The sequence below is a fragment of the Asparagus officinalis genome, chromosome 7 (genome assembly GCF_001876935.1).
Source record: "Asparagus officinalis chromosome 7, Aspof.V1, whole genome shotgun sequence".
Lineage (NCBI taxonomy): Eukaryota > Viridiplantae > Streptophyta > Magnoliopsida > Asparagales > Asparagaceae > Asparagus > Asparagus officinalis.
Window position 1 is genome coordinate 95,548,475 of NC_033800.1, and position 23,503 is coordinate 95,571,977.

Sequence of the window (23,503 nt, forward strand, 5' to 3'; positions counted from 1 at the left end):
TCCAACATTAACGGTGACTGTTGTGGAACACTTACAGATGGGCGTATGCATGTTGCTCTAAACAGTACTTGTCTTTGACAACAAGTTATGTGGTTATACGTAGTCCAGATCCAACCACAGTTTCTATTGGCTCTGATGCAGGCCTCGTATTATGGCATTGTTGGCCAAACACAAAATTGGGCCGAATGATCCTGATCCACTTTGAGTTAAATTGATTCTACTTAGATTCGGGCGGTAGAGGGATCAAAATATCGCTATTTTTAGGGCTCTTGTTTAGCTTAGAAAAATTGGGTTAAACTGGTCCGGTTCTCCTCAATATTTCTTTCCAAAATGGAATCAATATCAGACCTAGCCATATTTTCAGAAGTTGTTAAACAGCCCTTTAGAAATGAATAGAGGTGGAAATGAATCAAATAATTTACAAATAGTTTGTTGAATGTTTGTATAGTTATTTGGATATATTTGATTCCACAATTCATTTAACAATAAAGAAATACTTTTTAGATTTGCTTCTACAATTTATTCAAGAGTTTATGCAATTAGTTTTATTATTGGCTATTATCTTGCATTTTACTCCTAGAAATTTTATTCTCACAAATGCTATTCTTCTCAATTTTTTTATTGTACATCATATTCTGGGAATGGAAGTTGGCCAAATAATTATCAAATAATGAGGCCCTAATATTATAAAGGGCTGCGACAAATCCCCATAACTATGTAAATATGTATCCCAACCCCTAAAGCGAGAAAGAAATGCAATTAACCCGGCCCCATTATACGTTGCCACCTCATCAAACATTCAAAAAAAATTCTCAGTTCTACCATTCATTATAATCCTCTTTTTTATTAAGGTTAACAACCAATACGTTAGAGGCTTTCTGCCAAATTTTTTTGGGAGGGGATCATTTACACTTTCTTAAACTTTTTTGGGGCTTTTTTGTAATTTTTGGGGGTTATTTACAACATCTAAAACTTTTTGTGGGTTTTTTTGCATATTTTAGGGGTCATTTGCAATTTTTAAAACATTTTAGTGATTTTCTACAATTTTTTGGGTGTTATTTGCAATTTTTAAAAAACTTTGGGGCTTTTCTGTAATTTTTGGTGGTTATTTATGATTTTAAAAACTCTTTGTGGGGATTTTTTACAAATTTTCGGGGGCTTATTTGCAGCCTCTGAAACTTTAGGGGTTTTCTACAATTTCTTGGGAGTTATTTGGCATTTCTGAACTTTAGGGGTTTATTTGACATTTCTAAAACTTTCAAGGGACGAAAATTTACAGAAAAAAAATCTAAAAAGAAGCAAGTATATTCAAATGCTTAGATATTAAATTTATGGGTTAGTTGTTAAGTATACAATTAGGGAGTTAAGCATACACGTTAACCATTAAGTTTGAAAGTTAGTTGTTAAGTTTAGTTGTTAGTTGTCAGTTGTTAAGCTTAGTAGCTAGTTGCTAGTTGTTATGCTTAGTAATGTTCTTAAATGTCGAACGTCGGGTTCATGTCGGACGGCTGAAATCCATGTCAGATAGTAAAAATTAAAAATATATCGGGGGACATTAACTAAATATCGGATTGTCATATCCGGTGTGTGGGGCATAAAATGGTTCTCCGAGGATTTGTGTTGATAAGAATGACTTATTACAAATCAAGAATCAAATTACAACAGAAGCGAAGAGAATGCTCTTCTTGTTTAATCAGGGTTCTTCGGTAGCGATAGGATGTCTCACTCGAATGCTTGTGTCGAGTTTGCTTCCCATGGACGATCAGAACGAAGTTGCGGTTGAGTTTCAGTGCACAGTAGAAGCTCGGTGGGACGAGCTTCCTCGCGTGGTAGAAGCTCTTGGTGGAGTTCGATCAACCGAGGCCAAACAAGAGCTTGTGCTTGTAGGGCCAAGATCTCGAGGTTCGGTCTTCTTCTCCTGAGGAGTCGAACGAGACCGCCGATGAGCTTCGTCGCGTGGTAGAAGCTTGATCGGAGTTGAGTACCCGAGCTAAGAATCAATGACCGACTGCCCAAGAAGTGCTTGGGTTCGGTTCTCTTGAAGGAGTTGAGTACCCGAGCTAAGAATCAATGACCGACTGCCCAAGAAGTGCTTGGGTTCGGTTCTCTTGAATCTCCCTCAAGAGTTCCAAGAATATCAATGACCGACTGCCCAAGAAGTGCTTGGGTTCGGTTCTCTTGAATCTCCCTCAAGAGTTCCAAGAATGCCAAGATGGAGAGGTGGAAAATGTTCATCCTTCTCCTCTCACCCAGCAAGCCCCCGAGGTGGAAGATGCCAAGAGCAAGAGAAGATCAAGGACCAACTGCCCAAGCAATGCTTGGGCTCGGTTCTCTTGAAAGCTAAAGTCAGGCCGCCCCTGATGTTCTCTCTTTTTGTGCAGGACCAAAGAAGAGCCTCTAGTAGCCAGGCCAAGAGAGAGCCAGCATAAGAGAATGAAGATGCCAAGCTCTTCTCAAAAGAAGAAGGCCGGCTTCTGGTCCAAGGACCTCTTTCATGCAGCCAAAAGTGGCTTATAAATAGCCAAGGAGAGCCATGACCACTCCCTTCAATCATGGGGAGTGGATGTACCCACTCCCTTAAATTGTGGGAAGTGACTATTCCCATGCTGGGTATGGTCATGAGGATAACCAATCCCTTAAATCATGGGAAGTGACCATTCTCATACTGGGTATGGACATAAAGAGAATCATAGTCATTTCTTTAAATCGTGGGAAGTGACTTTTCCCATACCTCAAGTGGGTGGGCTCGGCAAGCTTGTGGGAGAGCTTGCCTTGTGCATGTGAGCTTCAAGCGTGCAAGCGTGCAGGCGAGCTTGGCCTTTAGGCGAGCCTGGATCATGCAGGCGAGCTTCAAGCTGTCAGGCGAGCTTGGCCTTCAGGCGAGCTTGGTAGGCGAGGTTGTGCAGGTGAGTTAGCCTCATTCAGATAAGCTTAAAGCTTCAAGCCTTCAAGCGAGCTTGGTAGGCGAGGCTGTGCAGGCGAGCCAGCCTCATTCAGGTAAGCTTAAAGCTTCAAGCCTTCAGACGAGCTTGGTAGGAGAGACTGTGTAGGCGAGCCAGCCTCATTCAAGCGAGCTTAAAGTTTCATGCCTTCAGGAGAGTTTGCTCTTCAAGCGAGCTAAACTCCTTCGCAGGCGAGCTTGCTCTTCAGGCGAGTTCTAGAACATGCTACGAAGAACAAGTCATAACTTTCAAATCGTAAGTCAGAATTGGACGAATTATATATAAAAATCGACTATCTCGACGAGACGGGACCGACCAAACTGACCAAAGTTCAGTTTACTGCCTTTCATTTTACTAAATTCCCTCCGGTTTGAGAGATATCGGCGTTTTTATCTATTTTGTGAAGTCAAGCATTCAGGCGAACTTGACTTTCAGGTGGGTCTGACTTCGCTCAGGTGGGTCTGACTTCGCTTAGGTGGGCTTGACTTCACTCAGGTGGGCCTGACTTCACTCAGATGGACCGTTGAGCTCTTTTGCTTATTCCAAGTTACAGTGCAGGGATAAAGGTAATTTTTATTTCCTATAGGGTGGTGCGCATATGTATAATATCATGTCCTAAATATAATCTAAGCATTCTTAAATTTGATTTAAGCATGCTTTATAAATTCTATAGACTAAACATATAAAAAAAGTAAATAATATATGATGTTTAAAGTCACTAACTGATTATAGAAATTTAATTCTCGATTGCATCTTGAAACCATTCGGGTGCTTGACCTACAAAATAAGAAAACATTGCTAGTAAACATTGAATAACATATAAAGAATAAAGCAAGTAACATATAAGATGTAACATATAGAATTCTTGGCGCTTGTGGCTAAATCTGGAATAAAATAAATATAAATTAGTGAAAAATAAAAGCAACAGTAGTGCTGTATTTTAAAACTTTTTCAAGTTAGCTCCTGTGCGTTTGTGAAACGCTGTGCTTAAAGCAATATTTGGCCTACTCCTGTACAAGAATCTCAAGGCCAAAATGCTTCTAGGAACAGTGGTACAGTACAATGGTGTGCACCAACCAAGTACTGTCAAGGCAACGATCTCCTCAATCTGTTAAAACCTTTCGGTTCATGCAAAGATCTATCGATTTGTAAAAAAACCTTTCGGTTTAGGATAAGATCTATCGATCTATAAAATTGGAGAAGAACATGTTTTGGAAGCAGGAGAACAGTTTTGGTCATGTTCGGTCGCCGCAGTGCTAGGCCGGTCGACGAAATACCTACACAGACTCTGGGTATGATTCAGGGCTTAGTGCGGTCGACCGTCGCAGTCGACCGCCAAACCCTGTAATTGAACCATCGGATTGCCAATCTAGTGGTACGCATATGTATAATATCATGTCCTAAATGTAATCTAAGCATTCTTAAATTTGATTTAAGCATACTTTATAAATTCTATAGACTAAACATATAAAAAAATAAATAATATATGATGTTTAGGGTCACTAACCGATTGTAGAAATTTAATTCTCGATTGCATCTTGAAACCATTCGGGTGCTTGACCTACAAAATAAGAAAACATTGCTAGTAAACATTGAATAACATATAAAGAATAAAGCAAGTAACATATAAGATGTAACATATAGAATTCTTGGCGCTTGTGGCTAAATCTGGAATAAAATAAATATAAATTAGTGAAAAATAAAAGCAACAGTAGTGCTGTATTTTAAAACTTTTTCAAGTTAGCTCCTGTGCGTTTGTGAAACGCTGTGCTTAAAGCAATATTTGGCCTACTCCTGTACAAGAATCTCAAGGCCAAAATGCTTCTAGGAACAGTGGTACAGTACAATGGTGTGCACCAACCAAGTACTGTCAAGGCAACGATCTCCTCAATCTGTTAAAACCTTTCGGTTCATGCAAAGATCTATCGATTTGTAAAAAAACCTTTCGGTTTAGGATAAGATCTATCGATCTATAAAATTGGAGAAGAACATGTTTTGGAAGCAGGAGAACAGTTTTGGTCATGTTCGGTCGCCGCAGTGCTAGGCCGGTCGACGAAATACCTACACAGACTCTGGGTATGATTCAGGGCTTAGTGCGGTCGACCGTCGCAGTCGACCGCCAAACCCTGTAATTGAACCCGAGAGTCTGGAGTTGGGTGTGGTCGACTGCCGCGGTCAACCGCCAAACCCTGTAATTGTTTTCTAGGTTCTGTCATTAGTCGTGGTCGACCACGAGCTTTGGGCGGTCGACCGCCAGTCGGGTCAGACCGAGAATTTGGTTTCCTATTCTGATTTGGTTTGTGTTTTGATATAAATATTGAAACACGTTTTAGGGTTTCTTGTGTGAGAGCAGTATTAGGGATATTTGAAGCACAAAAAAAGAGAGTTTTCTGGAGCTATTGGTTATGGTTTTATTTGAGAGATTGAGAGCTTTGTGTAAGAGATTAGTTTGTGGATTTGTAATCTTTATTTGCACTCTTCTTCTCTATTAGTGAAAACTCATCTCCTTCTTGCCCTGTGGACGTAGGCAACTTGTCGAACCATGTAAAATTTGTTTGTTTTTGTTTGTGTTTGTGCCGTTATTTTGGATTGCTTGGCCTTCTCTCTTGGCATTGGTATTTGTTCTTAGCACCCCCATCGGTTTGGTTGCCGCGCACAACAAATGGTATCAGAGCATAACACCAGGTTCAACTCTCATGGTTTGGTAAATGGTATGAAGTGAGCAAGTAGGGTGAGATGAGGTACAAGAAAGGACATGCCTCTTGTGCTTCTTATTTAGTTAGAGGGTAGGAAAGAGAAGATGCACCATTATATAGTTCATTTTCTCTCGCTTTTTGAATATCTCCAATTTGGAGGGATTGTTCTCTTTCCTCATTTTGCGCTTCACTCTATATCTCCTCTAGAAACCCTTCCCCCGGGAGAATTTAGTTCTTTATCCCTTGTGTCACCGCACCCTCTATCAAATCAAGCCTAAAAGCACAAGATTGTTTCAGAATTTTTTTTTCTAGAAACATCAATATGAAGTCCCACGGACCAAATCCCTAATCTCAGAGATTTAGAAGGTTGTTTCTTTCACTCTCCTAGTATTAGCAGAAAAACCTTTTGTCTCGTATAAAATCAAGAACTTCTCTTCCCATAACGATGATAGAATACATTAAATACTACATCAACCCAGATCGTCATCATGAGTATAGTTCTTGTATCTAATAATTTTTTTTTGCAACGAAACGAGCATTATGAATTATGACTCCCATCTTCCGATTAAAGCTGCAAAAATCTAGCCAAAAACCTGATTTAAGCAAAATTAGACATGTAGTTGATTTTTTTAACCCCTTTTTCAAGGAACTTCTACCTCAGCATCTAGCAAGAGCATTATTAATTCAGAAAATGTGGGACCACCAACTAACAACCAACGCGCCTCTAATCCTTTTATTTTTCTTGAACTCACACCGACAGTTATTGAACGCCACATTTCTCTCCTATTTGGTTGATACTTCCAAACTGATACTGGTTTAGAATATCCTAGCCCAGTTTTTGATTTATTGCCAAACACACCCTTACTCTTTGCAGATCAACTAGACATTATCTTTGCCAAACATTTCTAGCTGCAACTTGCGGAGGATTAGAACAGCTAGGTATCATATCATACAACTGACGGCCAGAGATTATTTTCTCTACATGATTAAAGGCCAATTCACATCCAATGAAAAGGCAGATGCAAAGCTGTACTCCATATTGCAGAAAAGATTAGTTTAATTTAACAAAATATAAGAAGCATCAGCCCTTGGCTGCTGTATATATCACTACGGAAGAGAAACAAAACTTCAACTTCAGGAATGTCATCCCCAACGCCACCCCACCCCACATTGGACATGCTCTCATGAACCACGACGCAGCTAAAGTTTCCTAAATTTACATGATCTAATCTAAACAAAAATATGAATAAAAGGCAGATTATTTTTCCCTCCTTTTTTCTGGTCCAATTTCACTCAATCGATACTTCCATCAACGAGACACAAACACAGTTTTCTTTTGGCCTGCAAGCCCGATAATTTTTGGTCTTTGACCAACGTATATAATTTGACAGCTTGAAATCAGGTGGTCTTCCACCTCAAATAAAGGAGACCCCTTGCATTCAATTGAATCTAACACTGAAACAGTCCATCATTCTATAACTTGCACGTTGTGGAGAGCAAAAGATACACCATTAATCAATCAGTTCCGAAAAGCTTAATTACCTTGAGGAAATCCAAGTCGGTGACTGTGCACTTGAAACAATTGCTTAACCATAGTAATTTCCATCATCACAGAAACAGGCAGAAATTTGCAGCAGTCAAACCTTAGGCAAGTTTCTCTGATTTCTGTAAATGTTCAAACTGTTGGCAGTCAACTCCTACTTCTTTGAATGCTGAGATCAATCTGGGTAAGATTTTCGCTAGCATCAGCTTGAAACCAACAGAGCATTGATGCTCCTTGCTCTTTTCTGTCATGCAGGCATCCCTTGTGAGTGAACCAATCATACAATCACCCATATAAGCCTCACATGCTTTTAGAATGTAATAGCCACGCTGTTGAAAATGATCCTTTACAAAGCCTTCAAAATGCTGCACCCACCATCCAAATAGCATAATTCAGACAATAATGTTTTTAAGACAGAAAGAACCAATACAGCAACACTTCATCTGAGGCTCGCAAATATCAGAAATTGTTGACAGCGACAGTAAGACAATTTGCTAGATTCTTTTAGTGTAGGTTTCTGTCTCATGACATTTTTCTCATGGGTGTCTACTAGTTTTTTTCTGTTCTTTCAATTTGTTGAGATAGGTGGGTGGGTAATGGGTGTTTTTCTTTAGATGGAGAGGGAATCATCTAATGATCAAATGACTAGGAGATTGAAGACTGATCACAATTATCTACAGAGTGTTAGTCCTACATTTATATCAACATTGTTATGTGAATAAAACATATAGTTCTCCATTTATACCAACAGTTTCATGTGAAATAAAGCAGACGCACAAGAAAGTGCTAAAAGCAAATTATCGTTAATATTAAAATGTAAAATCAACCATCACATTTGGAAGCAACAGGACCAAGAGAAGAATTACATCAAGGAACACAAAATAGAGAATCTATAATTAAAACAAAAAACAAAATGAAAACATGGATAGAATGGTATTATTAGAAAATTTATTTATAGGTTGAAGCATGATGCAATACAAAAGAAAAAAAAAGGAGAGTTTCTTTACCATAGGAGGCCTTCGTAGAAGATACATCATTGACTTCAAATTTAGCAAGTATGTGTTCTCATTGTAAGGTAAAGAGTTCTTCTCTCCTTCAATACTCCCAACCTGTTTTTCATACCCAGCTTCATTGAAATATGGCTTAGAATTGAGAACCAAACCCTGGAGTGATACCAGGACCTGAAGGATGCTAGAGGAAGATGGGTCCCAAACTTCATTTCCTTTACCAGTCCACGTATTCAAGAGGCTTAGACAAACCTTCCCATCCACATATAGATTGGGATTTACACGCAAACCACCAGAATGATAGTATGCTGACTGAAAAGGCAAATAATTTGTAGTTAGAGACATGAAGCGTTTAATAGGTTAACTGCAAATAGACCCCCTGCCCTATCATCCAATTGCAGGTAGACCCCAGTAAAATCGCCTAACTGTGACAGACCCCATGTAGTGCTATTGTTGCAGATAGACCCCTCAGTGATTTTTTTTAACTCTTTTGCCCTCAGGACTATTTGTCAGTAAAATACTTTTCGATTCCTATGGGGGTAAAGAGTCAAAAAAGATTTCACTCAGGGTATCTATCTGCAACAATGAACTACATGGGTCTATTTGGATTTGGACGATAGTACAGGGAGTTTATCCACAATTAACCCTTAAAATTAAGGTTTAGCTTTGTATATGTTCTTGATATGACCTTATAGCTGGACTAACTTACATAAAAATGAGCAACAATATATATTTGTAATCAGAGGCCTGGAGATGAGAAGACATGATATTTAATTACCGGCGGAACTTGAGGGTACTCGGGTGGTAGGTGAAAGTCAAAGAAGAAAAGTCCATCCTGATATGGAGTTCCAGCTGCTCCAATTATGACAGCCCTAAAAAGATCCATCCGTTCCTCAAAAACTCTGACAAAAATTGCATCTGTAATCAAACCATGGGAAGTTACCATCTAGCGGACAACTGCAGTTCATTGCACATGATATCTAAATACTCTAATGGTTAGTGTGATCAAATTACCAGGCAAGTTCTTCTCAAGGATACTCCATTCTTGCTGAATTTTTCTGATCCACTTCTTTCCACCAGTACTCTGAAATTAATTGATATATGAAGAGCGTTTTAAGGAATTTATAAAAATGTGTCAAAATTTTCAAAGATCTTATTGTAGCCTATGATAATTCTAAAAGAAAGACGTTCCACGTAACAGATGTATACTGAGAAATTCCAGTTTAATAAAATGGAGTAGCTTAAGGACATGAAAGAATCAAGTAATTCTGATGTTACCTGAGCACTGCTACCAAGGTAATAATGGTCAAAAGGATTCTGCACTATATCAAAGTGTTTAAAACTATAATGATTTTCAACTCCTGTAGTGTTAACATCCATTTCAACAGGTATTGAGTCATCATTATCAATCCCGGATGTCATTTCAGCATCATCTGTCGCCGTCAAATGACCAAGTTCGTCACTGGTTTCAACTTCTTTTTCTGAAGGATTAAAACCCAAGGCATCAAGTATTGCATGCCCAAGTTCTTCACCTGAGTTTTGCATATCTGAAACTTCTCCAGTCTCCTGTGACTCCGTACCATTCACAGCTAAATGATCTGAATCTGATTGTTTTCTTCCAAGGGAAAACAACCCTGTGGCAAATCTAGTAACAAAGCCAAGGGCTGCAAGAGGCACAGAAAGTGCACCATTTCGACCAAGATTGCCGTCTTCTTGGGGACTTGGATTGCTATTTTCCACATCCGGAACATTGTCTGTATTATTGCTTAAATCAGCTTCCTGAACATCGTCAGAAGCTTAAGTTAGATAAAATTCAGAAAACAAATATTACAGAAATTCATGAATATATCAAAGGCAACAAGTCAACCTTTTCACTATCTACAAGCGTATTCATGTCATTTTCATCAACAGTTTCCCAGCTAGCACCATCGTCACTAACTTCACTACCACCTCCAAATGAGTCTCCATCATCATCTCGATCAACAACATAAATTGCTTGAGGACCAACCTAATGACAGGAGAGTACATACAAAATCTTATGAAAATAGAATAACAAATAAAAAAGCTACAACTCATAGTTGGTTTGTTAGTTAAAGAGGAAAATGATAAGCAACGAAAATGGCAGCCCTGGTGGAAGGTACTATTTCAAAAAAGAAGCTGCATCAGGTGACTATTTCTTTGGAAAAGGAGCAGGAAGAGGTAGGGGTGCATGAGGGGGCGGCAAGAGGGAAAAAGGGTGTAGCAGTATCATTTAAATAAGATTGGGTGAAATAAATGCACCTTCGACACCATTCCATCAGCCCATGTAACTTCAATATCACCATCTTGGAGGCCAGTGATATTTCCCACCCATGTAAGACATGTGAAATCTTCATCAGGACTGTTCTTTGGTAATTGCTCTCTATTTTCATAGTTTGACCCCTCGCTTGAGACTCCTGATTCCATCATGTCAGGGTGCTTGTAGTGCCCTACCGCAGATTCTCCAAAATTGCTTGTAGTAGCAGAAGTTGATATTGGTGACAGCCGAACAACTACATCCCCATAGCAATAATCATAATCAGGATGTTCATCTAGTTCGTATGCACTGACAACTTCCTCGCAGTCAAACTCCCTAGGGTCTTCAGGCTTGGAAACTGGCTTAAGCCACCTCACACAAACAGTTTTTTCCTTTGCATTTAAACTTCTTACAATCCCAACACGCTTAGTTTCGGAAAGATCACTGGCTTCATCTGATGCCTTCTCCACAACATACTGTTCAGGGAAGAACTCATGATCATTTGGAGTGTGGATGGGAATCAAACATGTTGAGTCCAATCCATATTCTTTTGTTCCATCTTGCCACGCCACATCAACCTTTGTTACTGTCTTTACAACGAACAGAGCTCTTTCAAAAGTCTCATCTCTTCTACGACCCTTCTTGTCTCTTTTAAACAAGACTTTACGAAGCTTTCTACGGTAGGATGGCCAGTTTTCATGACCCACCTCCTTTGAAACTGATGATGATCTACTACTGCCACCAACTGGCAAGCTGCCATTTGACGCCGCCACATTGTTTTCACTCGGTTTAACTGTTTTATCCAAATCCATCAAATTATCACACTTAGATTCTCTGGATGAAGCATTTTCATCATAAACAGTACTAATAGCTCCAGAAAGTGACTGCATCCCCTGGGAATCACACTCGGTTTCTTCCACAATGTCCGTCAGATTGTTATGTGGCTCTAATGACTGGTGGTGTTTGCTAACTATATCAGTAGCATGCAAATCCTGTCCAGAACTTCGTAAACAAGGATTTATAATGATATCAGTAAGTTCTTCACTGATTGAACGGTCATCAGCATGTCCAGCATGAGAACTCTGTATAGGCTCCTTAAGTTTGCTGTTGTTAGAGACATCATCAGGATTAGATGTAGATGAAAAGAGACACCAGTCACCCAATTGCCAATTTGCATATGAGAAACAATCCAATAATGTCAAGTCCTTTGGGTTCTGTTCTTCAGAGGGCACAGTAGATGAATTAGTGCCAACACCAAGGTAAGCAGAGGCTATCCAGTATACAACAACAGATGCCGTCTGAACTTTAATAACAGTACCTTCTAGACGATTAGCTTTCCATAAACCAGAAAGCCAATTTGAGCTTTTGAAAACAGAAGAAGAAACAGCCCTAATCCGTTGACCAGGGTAGTAAGGACAATTTCCATCGTCAATTACAGATTTAGAAACCGGCTGGAGTCTCAATGGATCAGCCTTGACAACTTTACAAATTGATCCATCATCAAATTGGATCGTCACGTTATCTAGAACATCATCCACCCGCCCTAGCCATGGCCCACGAACGACATAATCACCCACAGTAAATTCTCTTATACGTTTTAAATCTTTGGAGGTAATCTGCTTTATAACCTCCCCTTGAGCAGTTAATAAGTCAACTGTGATATTAACATCCACAACAAGACCAAGTTGTCCTGTTGGATTGGTAGCAGAAGAAATAATATCCCCATGTAAGAAACCTCTATCTACAACAGTGATGTCGCTAATATTGTCTGTCGTCTCAGAACCATCAGTCCATACTACTCTGACCTTACCATCTGGAAGCGAATCATCTTCATCGTCTGCATCAATGTCATTGTTATCACCACCTTCACCACTTTTACCACCAGGGTCATCAATATTCCTATCTCCATTATCCTCAATATCACTATCACTGTCACTCGTAAGGCTCCCATCTGAATCGGCATCCCCCGCCACTTCCATAACAACACCAAGCAGACCTTCATACTTGATGCAGCAAACAACATCCTGTCTGTATACAAAACAATCACTATTATTGTCTGGAGGCACTTCACTTGCCTTTGTCTGCACATTTTCAGAATTCTCCTCGACTTGTTTACCAGAGCAGTTTGCAGCAGCTTCCATAAAATTCACCATGTTCTTCACTTCAACAATGTTGATACTTTTGCAAAGATTATCATGAACAGGATCGTGCTCATTTTCCATCCAAGGTATACCCAGAATTTCTGATAGAAGTTGCAGAGGCCAGATATTAATGAAAAGTGTGCAGCTGAAACATGTGTAATAAATCTTAATGTCTAGCATAGAGCAAAAATAACTAGAAAAAAAGTAACAAGAGCTTGTAACTCTCAGAAAGTATAAAAGCAAGCAAATCAACCTGACTTCACCCTCTATAGTGATGCATGGTTACAAGTTACAACAAGAGAAGAAAATGCAAGTGCTTTGAAGGAAAAATCATAGATCAAACATAAGCCCTCTACATCGGTGTCAGTCCTAACCAAGGAAACTATGCACCAAGAGTGAGGTTCGCCATGAATCTTAGAAATCCAGCTGATGTATAGGTAAACTTTCCCAACCATGCAATTTAGGTTCACGCCCAAGGAACATCCTTCTGAGAGTCTACTAGCCAAGTATGAGGGCAGAACAAAGGGAAGATGAAATTTTGAAAAAGGGAAATTAATTGCAACATAAGGAACAAAACGAGCAACGAAGGAAAATGGAATATGTTCCTAGAACCTAGAACGAAAAGAAGAAAAGGAAGGGGAAAAAAAGAATTTTGAATTAAATAAATTTATTTTTCAATGAAAAAAGTCAAAATCTTCACATACATCATACATGAAACTATAAAAATAATAAAAGAATCCATCTAACTCGGACAACATCACCAACATAAAAAAGTGAAAGAGGGTGCTCAAACTGGAGTTTGACCCAACAGTATCAATAAGGGCTAGGAAGGAATATTCCCCATCATCAGCAGATTCGGCACAAAAATTCATAATGGAGAGCATGAACAAGTTTACTGGGCACATCACCAATTGTCTAGGTAAAATAATATTAGACCATCTTTAAGTGAAATTGAAACTGATGTGAAACAATGTGTATGCAGGTATGAAAAACAACAACAATGCTTCACCAAATCAGCGATCGATCTAGACAGGAGCATCAAGAAAAAAGTGGAGTTCTAGATGGTTTTAAACAAAAATTACAATGTACTAAGTTTACAGTCTTGTAAATTATTCAGAATAGAAATGTAATAATTTGTTCTTGTAATGAAAGTTCGAATTGTAATATTTAAGTCATATACGAGGTAAAAAAAAGTCACTCTCTCACTAATCAAGCAAAATACAGTACAATAGCAGTTGATATTATAATTGATAATAACATGCACACGATGGCAGCTCCTAAAGTACCGGGTTGAGAGAAAATAAAACATTCGTCGGTCTGAACAGGCTCGACGTAAGGGACCACTGGAGGTGGTGTGATGACACCGAATATGAGGGGAGAGAGATCTCCTCTGAGAGCTATGTAGCTGGGGTGAAGTGGTGCGTCTAGGTGAAAGCGTCGGTACCATGAACTGATTCCCAGACGACTCTCCACACTATCAGCGATCTGAGGGGTCACGCGATCAATATACTCTGTTGGGGTGTCGAAGGGCTGGTAGTCAAACCACTGAGAGTTGCAGGTCTACCACGCCGGTCTTTGGGTCGTACACGAATTGGGCGTTCTCGGCTGTAGGATCGGCCATACACTAATGGGTTGCAGAGTCGAGATTCGAATCGGATTCGAATCGGGTTCGAATTAGACTCCAAACGGGCCTGGAACAGATTTTGGATCAGGTATGAATTAACGGATTTGTTTCCTTTACGGGTTGGATCTGAACTGAAAATCAAATCCACTGAACCAGAGTCTAGTCTGATAAAAAAACCAGATCTGAAGTGCTCCTCAGTGTGATCTTCAATCTGAGGGGAAGAGCGAGCGAGCAACGTTTGAGGATGAAGAATGACGGTGGCGATTGAAGACGAAGGCGGAGATGTGACGACGACGAGGCGACGGGAAGACGCGGGCGACAGGAAGAAGTGATGACAGGAGGACGCTGACGGGCGGGCGACTTGTTCAGGAGGCTCGAGCTCGGGACTGGCGACTGATTGGAGTGGAAGTAGAGGGGAAAGGGGATGACGACGGGGTTGTCAGGGTAGAAGAAGAGGAGGGAAGGGGTGGCGACAGCTAGGATTTCACACCACTAGGCCGCGAGTTTCACACAGCAATTCAGGTAAAAAAATATTCAAAAATCTCTACCTTCTTTGATTACAACAGTGCTTAAAAAGAAAAGAAAAAATACAAATTCTGAAATCTCTAAAATCACTCAAATACCAAAATTGACTCTACTACTAAATTTGATCCAAAATTCAAATTTCAAATCTAAACTGTTTAAACTGAATCAACTACTAACTCTGTACCATAATTCAAATTTCAAATAAAAACCAAATAGGCATGTTGTCCACCAGAGGGCGTTTTCTACACCGGTAGGTGCGTCCGAATCTGGCCGTGATGTCCTCATCAGAAACAGTCATATGTCCTCTCTTATCCCCCTCCTTTTTTCTAGTTGCCTAAATAAGTGCTCCTCTCTTGAAACTTTTTCCCTCCTATTTGCCTGAATAAGTGCTCCGACTCCAATCCTCATATTTTTAAATAACATTAGAAATCATCATCTCTATCATGATAGAGTGAATAATCAAGAAAAAGAGTGGTGGAGGAAGAATACAAGGAAAATCCATGGTGAATAATTTTATTAGGTTTATAAACTACACTTTTCACCTTCTATTTGACCTTTTCTTCTAACGTACTTATCCTGAGATGTTATGACTGACTGAAAAACTAGTCATTTGAAACACTTCAAAGACCTTGCTTGCTTTGTTTCCTGACCTAAGCTCACACATAACTATAGCCATTTGAACCATAAATCGGAACATAAGAATCAAGGTGCTAAAGAGGAGAGGTAACAATCACAGAATAGATTCTCACAGAAAGGTGAGGTAGAAAAGCTCACCAAACAAAAAATGAAAAAAGAAAAAAAAGAAAGAAGCGTCAGACAACTTCCTCACTCCTCCTGGAGAGGCTAGATCTACTTTAAAGCCGACAGACGTTCTTGCTACAGTTGGAGCGGGGAAAAGCATGCTTGTGTTGATCTCACGGGGGTGTCTCCGTTGGTGGGGTTTGATAATGGAGTGTTCACGGTTGGACATGCAGTGGATAGGGCGACAAACACATGATCAAGCTTGCAAGGACAACCACCACAGTTTCATCCCGTTCGCGTTCGATACGTTTGGTTACCTTGCAGCTGATGTGATGGAGTTCCTCAAGAGGGTACAAAAATTCATGAATAGGAATGTGACGACAACAAAATCAGTTGAGTACGTGTTTCGTAGGTTGGGTTTTGTAATTCAGAAAGGATTAGCGACGCAGCTTGTTGCCCGCTTGTCATCATCACATGTGTAATATTTTGGTTTTCCTAATATACAAAAGGGAAAAAATAGAAAAAAAAGAAAAAAAAGAAAAAAAGAAAAAAAAGAAAAAAAAAGAAAAAAAAGAAAAAGCAAACTAATCAGAATCTGGGGAGAATAGAAATAATTGCTTATACTATAATAACAATACAGATAAAGAAGAAACGAGTGCTAAAGCAAATCAGCTGTACATACTGAAAACTATACATAAATCTTGCTTTGATGACTTTATGTCAGAAACTCATCTCATATATAGTTTTCAATTACATGTTTTTTTACCCCTCTCATTAGTACCGGCAACAAGATGAACAATTCCCTGCATAACTGTGTTTAGAATCTTTGGATACATTAAAATTTTCTGCTGCATGTTCTCAAAAACAAATTAAACGCTCGAAGCTTTACGGTAGTTTCAAAGTCCACAGTTGTACATATCCACCTAAAAATCTACAGTTTTCCTTTCGTTGCAACTATATCGGAAGGCTTCTATATTATTATATTATTCAAGAATCCTAGAAAATTTGCTCATCTTAACCTCTCAAACTAAATAACCCAAACAGCCATATGCCAACAATTTAGAGCAATTATGTGCGAGTTGCAATCTATCTCATGATGGTCCACTATCCAAATTTAGGACTTAGGATAGGCAATACTCCTTTCTTCCCACAGCTAAACAAAACCCCAAGAGCAATACATGCCTTTGTTTGACAGAGTGGAGGGTAAAGAATATGGTCAATAAGAAGTACTGAGCACACAAATCATGTCCATACAACATTAATCATTTTAAACCAGAACTTGAAATAATGGAATGTACTGGTCCATCAATTTGAAAATGACTTGAGGCATTATTGCATTACCCACATGCAGTGCATACATTTTAATATTAAAAAAACACAGAATGTTTAATACTGCAAAATGCCCTTTCAAAAGATGAAGAACATGTCTTTAGCATAAATTGTCATCCGCACTTCCGCAGTATGAATAACGAGAATGTTTGGTGGAAAATTTGTAGTAAAAAGAAAAATTAAAAGAAATATATTTGATTTGTATTCTCTCAATCTCAATTACAATTTGGATTTTCGATTACAAAAAAGAAAAAAATTGATCTGAATTCTCCCCTTTGTTTAATTCTGGGTTCTTCACGGTGACGATGGAGTGCTTCCCTCGAATGCTCACGTTGAGTTTGCTCTCCGTTGACGGTCCGACGTTTCGCTTCACTGGAACGATATTTTCTTCTCACGATTTGACGTTGTGAAGAACTTATGTGGCAAGTTTTAAAGAACTCTTGATGAGTTGATAACTCTGAACGAGTTAAAACTCTATGAAAGAGTTTAAAACTCTATGAAAGAGTTGATTTAACCGAAATCGGTTTGTAAACCAAGGATGAAGAAAGCTCGTTGTTGATCTCCAAAGCTCCAGCAATTTCCCCAAAAAGCCAACCGAAGATCTCCTCTCTTCTGCCAAGCTGAAGGCCAAAAGAAGGATCAATCCGAGAGCCCGAACTTAATTGAGTTTTCCGCTACTTATAGGGGATTAAGAGGTATAACTGCCCCTTAATTCGCTCCTAAGTGGGGCTAAATAGGATGTAACCATCCCCTTAAACTGCTCCCCAAATCGTGAAGAAAACGATTTTGAAACCGTTCAGTTCGTGATTTGAACGAGTCAAACGCTGAAAAACAGCGTTCAGAGTCTGAACTCTGCGTTTTAGACTTAAAACACAGAGTTTGGCCTATTTTGATGGCTGAACGCACAGGTCGCGCTGCGTTGTAAATCTAAAACGCAGAGTTGGGACGCAGAGATGAACTCTGCGTTTTGAGTCCACGAACTCTGTGTTTTTTTTAAGTGGAGCGTTAGGGATGACTTCTGTGTTTTGACTCTAAAACGTGGGCATGACCTTTGCGTTTTGATGTTGTAACACAGGGATGACCTCTGCGTTTTAATGTTGTAACACAAGGATGACATCCGCGTTTTGATGTTGTAACACAGGGGTGACTTCTACGTTTTGATGGTGTAACGCAGTGATGACCTCTGTATTTTGATGTGAAGAGACCATTAATTTATGATCTCTTTTGCTGGAACGTTGCAAAGACCGTCATCTTGTAATCTTCATCTTAGCTCCTTGAAAATATGAGAGTCGTCAGATTTTAACTCCCGATGTTGATTGTGAAAGTTGTTGAACTAGAGCTTTTATCGGTTATTATGAATGTCGTCAGATTGTATCCTTCATCGATCTACGTGAAAATCTTTAAATTATAGCATTCTAAAAATCGTCAGATTATAACTTCCATCGTCGGTGTTTGATGAGGGATCAGCTACCTGTAGTGATTTTTAGACAACCTACAGAGAAAAAATTAAATAAATAGAGAAGGATCTAACAAAAGGCAATTGATCATATCATAGTAGCTCCTCGCATACTGATCAAAAGTCAAATCTTGTACAGATAAGAGTGATATGCTAGATGGTATATAACTTGATCATAACCAAGCATATCAAATTTCTAGCAAAAATTGAAAATTTCAAATGGTAACATGGATGCATCAATACAAACTAAGGTACCACATGAGCATCCTACTACAGAGTGGTGAGGTTCCTAGATACTGGTTCTGCTTGGCGTGAGGCTGCTATCTCAAAGCATGCATCCTTACTGCTAAGTTGCCATATCATCACAATGGCAATGTCAGTACATAAAGACAGGCATGCATGCACCTAAATATTTACGACGCACATGATACACTAAATAAAGTGGAGCTAAGACAAAATGAGGTAGCCAAGCCAAATAGAAATTTGAAACAAATATCTACCTTGCATTAATTATGTCATCAATAACCATAACATGCCATATCTTGCTCTCTAAATTTTGATTAGGAAAATGAGATTCAAGATAACATTAGAAGGACCACAAAATACAATGTAACAAGATCAATATCAAATAACATTAGATTATGGAAAAGCAAGGAAAGACACAGATACCAATATCCTGACTGACTTGATTTTGAGAGAAATAGGAGGAGCATCAGCTTTGTAACAAAAAAAAGACAAATATTGAGGATTTCATGGAAAGGAAATAACAAGGTGCGAACACAAGCAACAGATGAAAGTTCCATTGTTAGTAACACTAGTATTCCTAGTCCATAATCAATTGTTTGTCATTGATCACTTTAGTATAGCTATTTCATATTAGTTTCTTTGTGAAAATCTGGTATGCTATCTCTATTTGGATACAGCACATACATTTAGCCTCATCTCTAGGACAAAGGACACCATGTCTAGACTCTGAGATCTTTTTTACGTCTCAAGTTTTCTTCTCAAAGACAATACTTTCTTTTCTCCATCTTTATTTCATGTCTTAGGTCATTGTTAACTAATTCTAAGTTCTATGACATTATATAAGCTATTTTACAAACTAGTAAAACTAGAACACTTTCCATCGAAATAGAACCTGAACTATTAGTACAAGTTTAAAAATAATCACATTTTCTACATTCCTCGAAATGGTTGACGAAGAAAATACCTGCAATCCTACCTATATAAGGTACCCGCAACATGGGTGGTATAATACAAAATTATAACCCCCTCACCACAACTTCAGCAATGACCAGAACTAGCATGAAAGTAGTATTTCTTAGCGTTCAAATGGACATAATTTCCATGTTCGACAGTTGTCTGCAATTTTCACTAAAGTAATGTACTCGTCCTCAAATGCGTATAGCTAGAGTCCACAATAAACAATATTGGTCACATGAGCACATAACCAATCACCGAATACTGAGAGAAAGAAAAAACAAACAACAGCTACACCACAAACCTAAAGACTAAATTTACATACGCACCTCCTGATCAGATGATTACCTCAATCACAATCTTTATCCTTTCCAGGAAAAAAGAAAGAATCTTTATTCCAGCTGACAAAAATATAAACAAAGAAAGAAAAATCCAAGAACCTAAAAGATCTCCTAAAAAACACACTTACGGGGTTAGGGCATCATCAGCGATCGATCATAGTAACAAAAGCAACCCCAGATTGAAAAGAAATTAAGAAAAACAAGCAAACAGATTTTAAAAAAAAATTAGGGATTTAAGTAGAGATTGGAACCTTGAAAATCGAAGGGAGCGAAGATTTGAGGCAGCGATAAAGCGATCACGAAGCGATGCCGGGGTCGACGGCGAAGAGACGAAAGGGATAAAAGAGGGAGGGGCAAAGGAGATGCCTTGTCTATTTCCTAAAAATGGCAAATTATATATGTTGGGGCTTTTTTGCCAATAGGAAAAAGAAAGGGGGTTCACCGGCTTAAAAAGGAGGACGAAGGGCCGCTCAGCTCGAGCTCGTGTCGCGATGATGAAGATCAGGTGTGGTTTGAGTCGGATGGAGGTGTACAGGTGGTTTTGTGGGTCTCACACGTGTAATCTACAAGTAGCGTGCGCTTGAGAATTTGGGGGGCAAAAAAAAAAAATCATTTATTAGGTGGAGGGGGTGCGGGTAATCCAATTCAGAACACATTGATCGTCGGGATCCCATAAGATAAGTATTACTATATTATATTATGAGGGACCCAAAATATGGGACCAATAGGGGGGACAAGTGATGTGTCCCCTTTCTATTGGATAATGAGTTGACCATCATTAATGATGACCAACTCATTATCCAATAGGAGTGGAACACCTCACCTGTCCCCCCTATTGGTTCCATATTTTGGGTCCTTAAAGAATTTTTCTTATATTATTATGACTAGTATTATTACACCTTGTGAAGCTCGATGTCAGTTGCTTACAGAAAAACTCTTCAAAACGCATTTACCTCTTTCAATTCTTATTTTGTAATATCTTTAGACTATTTGAGGCACGGATATATCTCCCTATTGGAGAGAGAGACACATCTTCATTTTTTTATACCTCGCTTTTAAAAAGAATATCAAAAACTCATTTATTTATTTTTTTCAATACTTGTGTTATATATTTGTATGAAGTGATATTTCAAATGAGAAATGTAATAGGATAAATGATAAATATTGCCAAGAAGAATTAATGGACCTACTTTCTTATCAAGGCATTATTAAGTTCTTATAACATCAAAACTATTGGAAAAAATAAATAAATTTAAAGATATAAAAGATGATCCGTGTGAAGGCATCATCAATTAAAGAGAGTAGTGTGGTTAATGTTTTGATGTGATTTTGATTTTATAGAAGTAAGTTAATTTGATGCTATTTGAATTGCTATATATTGAATATTGAAGTTAGTTCTTTCTTTTGAAAGGAAAAGCATGTTACCGTATTATAGTAATCTTTATTTTCCTCCTGATTGCCCAAAAATTTGAATTTTTATTTTTCAAGCACAAACAATCTTTATTATTTTTCCTAACTATTACTACATAGAAATTGACTAAGTGTTAGTCCTCCCCCAGGAGCCGACACGTGTACATTCTAGCTAAGCATCAGATCGATTCCATCCTAGGCAGGACGACTCGAGCAACACCAACACTACCCTTCCAAATGAGGATCGTATCAAAAATCGTTCTCACCAGAGCCACTACTTGAGTCAATCCTACTCCTCAACACCCTACAAGGCCCAGTTCGAGAACTTTCGAATTCAAGATGGCCGAATAAAAGGGCGGTACTTATCGACCAGCTCGCAAGACCGAGATGAAAGGCATCATTTGTCAACCCTCTCACAAAGCCGAGTCGAGAGGCGGTTTGTCCTCAAATCCCCCGCTGACAGTCGATCACCATCACATTGAATGCGCGACCACATCCATCATTACTCTAGCACCAAAAGTCTTTATGACTCATCGGACCTCATCAGCACCATGCATTCCTCGTCACCATCACATTAAACACATAGATTACTCATCCTCTCTGTAGCTGGCACATGTAAAGAATCTACCGACTGAGCTATCTGTATGGACTTAACCAAAATTACGCAATTGCCCCTCTAGACCTCCTATAAATAGAGGCAATTTCTGTTGCACTGGGTAAGCAATTTTCTTGCTACTGAACACATTTGAACCCTACTTCTCCACTCAATCACTTGACTGACTTGATTGTTGGAGGAATCACCGAAAATCCTAACTCGGATCCTCTCATGTGCTATTTATATGCAGGAATGAATTCTCGGCTTGGCAACCCACTATCTAAGGAAGATTGAGGAACTCTAATACACTGATAACTCCAAAATTAACCCCCTGTTTGATAATTAACATCAATAGTTTGGCCCCCACCGTGGAACATCTTTTCCTTCTTTGCACAAGATGGCTAGTTCTAATCATCCAAGTCGATCCCCCATTCCATCTATTGAAGAAATATAGATGACTATGTCACTCAAGCCAAACTAGAGGAATCTGCTTGAAGAATTCCCAATCTCTTCAGCAACAATTCACTTCTTCCATGAACAAACTCCTCATCCAGATTCCTCCCCAACAGCCTTCTACGTTGTTTGTTCCTCCTTCTCCTCCTCATGCTAGTCAAGCGTTCATTCCTTCTCCTCTATAGGTTAGGTTGAGTAATGAAAGCTATAGGATTATGTTGAATACACTTCTCCCTCGCTTCGCTAGTAGACTCGTTTTGTCGCTCCTCCTCAACAACCTCAGCAGTACGTGGAGGTGAGGGGGAAAGTCCCAGCTTCAGCCATGGCGACCATGAGCGCACCACGTGGATAGTATCACGCGCCCCCGACACCCTAATGCTGCTCTAGGTCCTTCCACCACTAATCTTGCATCTGACTATAATCGAACGTTTAACACTGGAGTAGACACCATCAGAGGGAATACTCCACTCGCTGACTGGATCATGAACGCCTCATGTGCCAAGTTCAAGATGCCGCATATTGAAAAGTACAAAAGCGAGGGAGATCCAGTGGAGCATGCACAAAATTTTTATGATCTGATGAGCATGCAACATGTGATCGAGCCGATCATCTGTAGATCCTTTCCTATCACCTTGACATGAAACGCTATGATGTGTTGAAAATCTCTGGACAAAAAGTTCATCCATAGCTTTGAGCAGCTCAGCTAAAAATTTGTACATTATTATTTGACCGACTCCAAGCAGAAGAAGCCCTCCTATGTCTTGCTGCAAATGAGATAGAAACCTAAGGAGAGTCTTAGGGACTATTTCAAGAGATTCCAAGACAAAAGGCTAGAAGTTGATGACCCTAGCAACATGATCCCTATGGTTGCAATCTTGGCAGGGTTAGAGGATGATAGACTGTCTAACTCGCTCTTCGTAGACCGTGTCACCAATTATGAGCAGCTAATTGTTAGAGTTCAAGGATACATGGATACGGAAGATGCTCGAGCCTAAAAGAAGACGGCCAGAGAAGCTGCAGTAGTGGTAGCAGCGGCAAAAGGCCCTCACCAAAAGAGAAGATGAAAAATGTCTCCCATAGAGCCGACCCCAAGTCAAACAGAGCCAACACGAGAGACCAGAAGAAAGAGGCGGCCAAACGGCTAGCCCTCACTTATCTCAACACCACTCTCTCGCAATCTATCTACTTGGTTTAGAAAGAGGGATACCTCAATTCTACTCCTCCC

The 23,503-nt window shown here is 39.2% G+C and overlaps 1 protein-coding gene across 2 annotated transcripts; it reads right to left on the reverse strand.

The window, feature by feature from the left end:
* LOC109850883 (probable ubiquitin-conjugating enzyme E2 23) lies at positions 6,709 to 20,308 on the reverse strand. 2 transcript variants are annotated; one of them, XM_020420969.1, is made up of 8 exons: positions 20,072 to 20,308; positions 10,469 to 12,749; positions 10,056 to 10,196; positions 9,467 to 9,967; positions 9,203 to 9,272; positions 8,967 to 9,106; positions 8,189 to 8,500; positions 6,709 to 7,546 (listed from the first exon to the last, which is right to left on the reverse strand). In XM_020420969.1, exons 2-8 carry the CDS (start codon positions 12,683 to 12,685, stop codon positions 7,283 to 7,285), a joined length of 3,645 nt encoding a protein of 1,214 aa, XP_020276558.1. In that variant the 5' UTR covers positions 12,686 to 12,749; positions 20,072 to 20,308; the 3' UTR covers positions 6,709 to 7,282. The 2 variants fall into 2 exon arrangements, with proteins under 2 accessions (XP_020276558.1, XP_020276557.1); XM_020420968.1 differs by having other exon boundaries at positions 10,469 to 12,705; positions 20,072 to 20,246.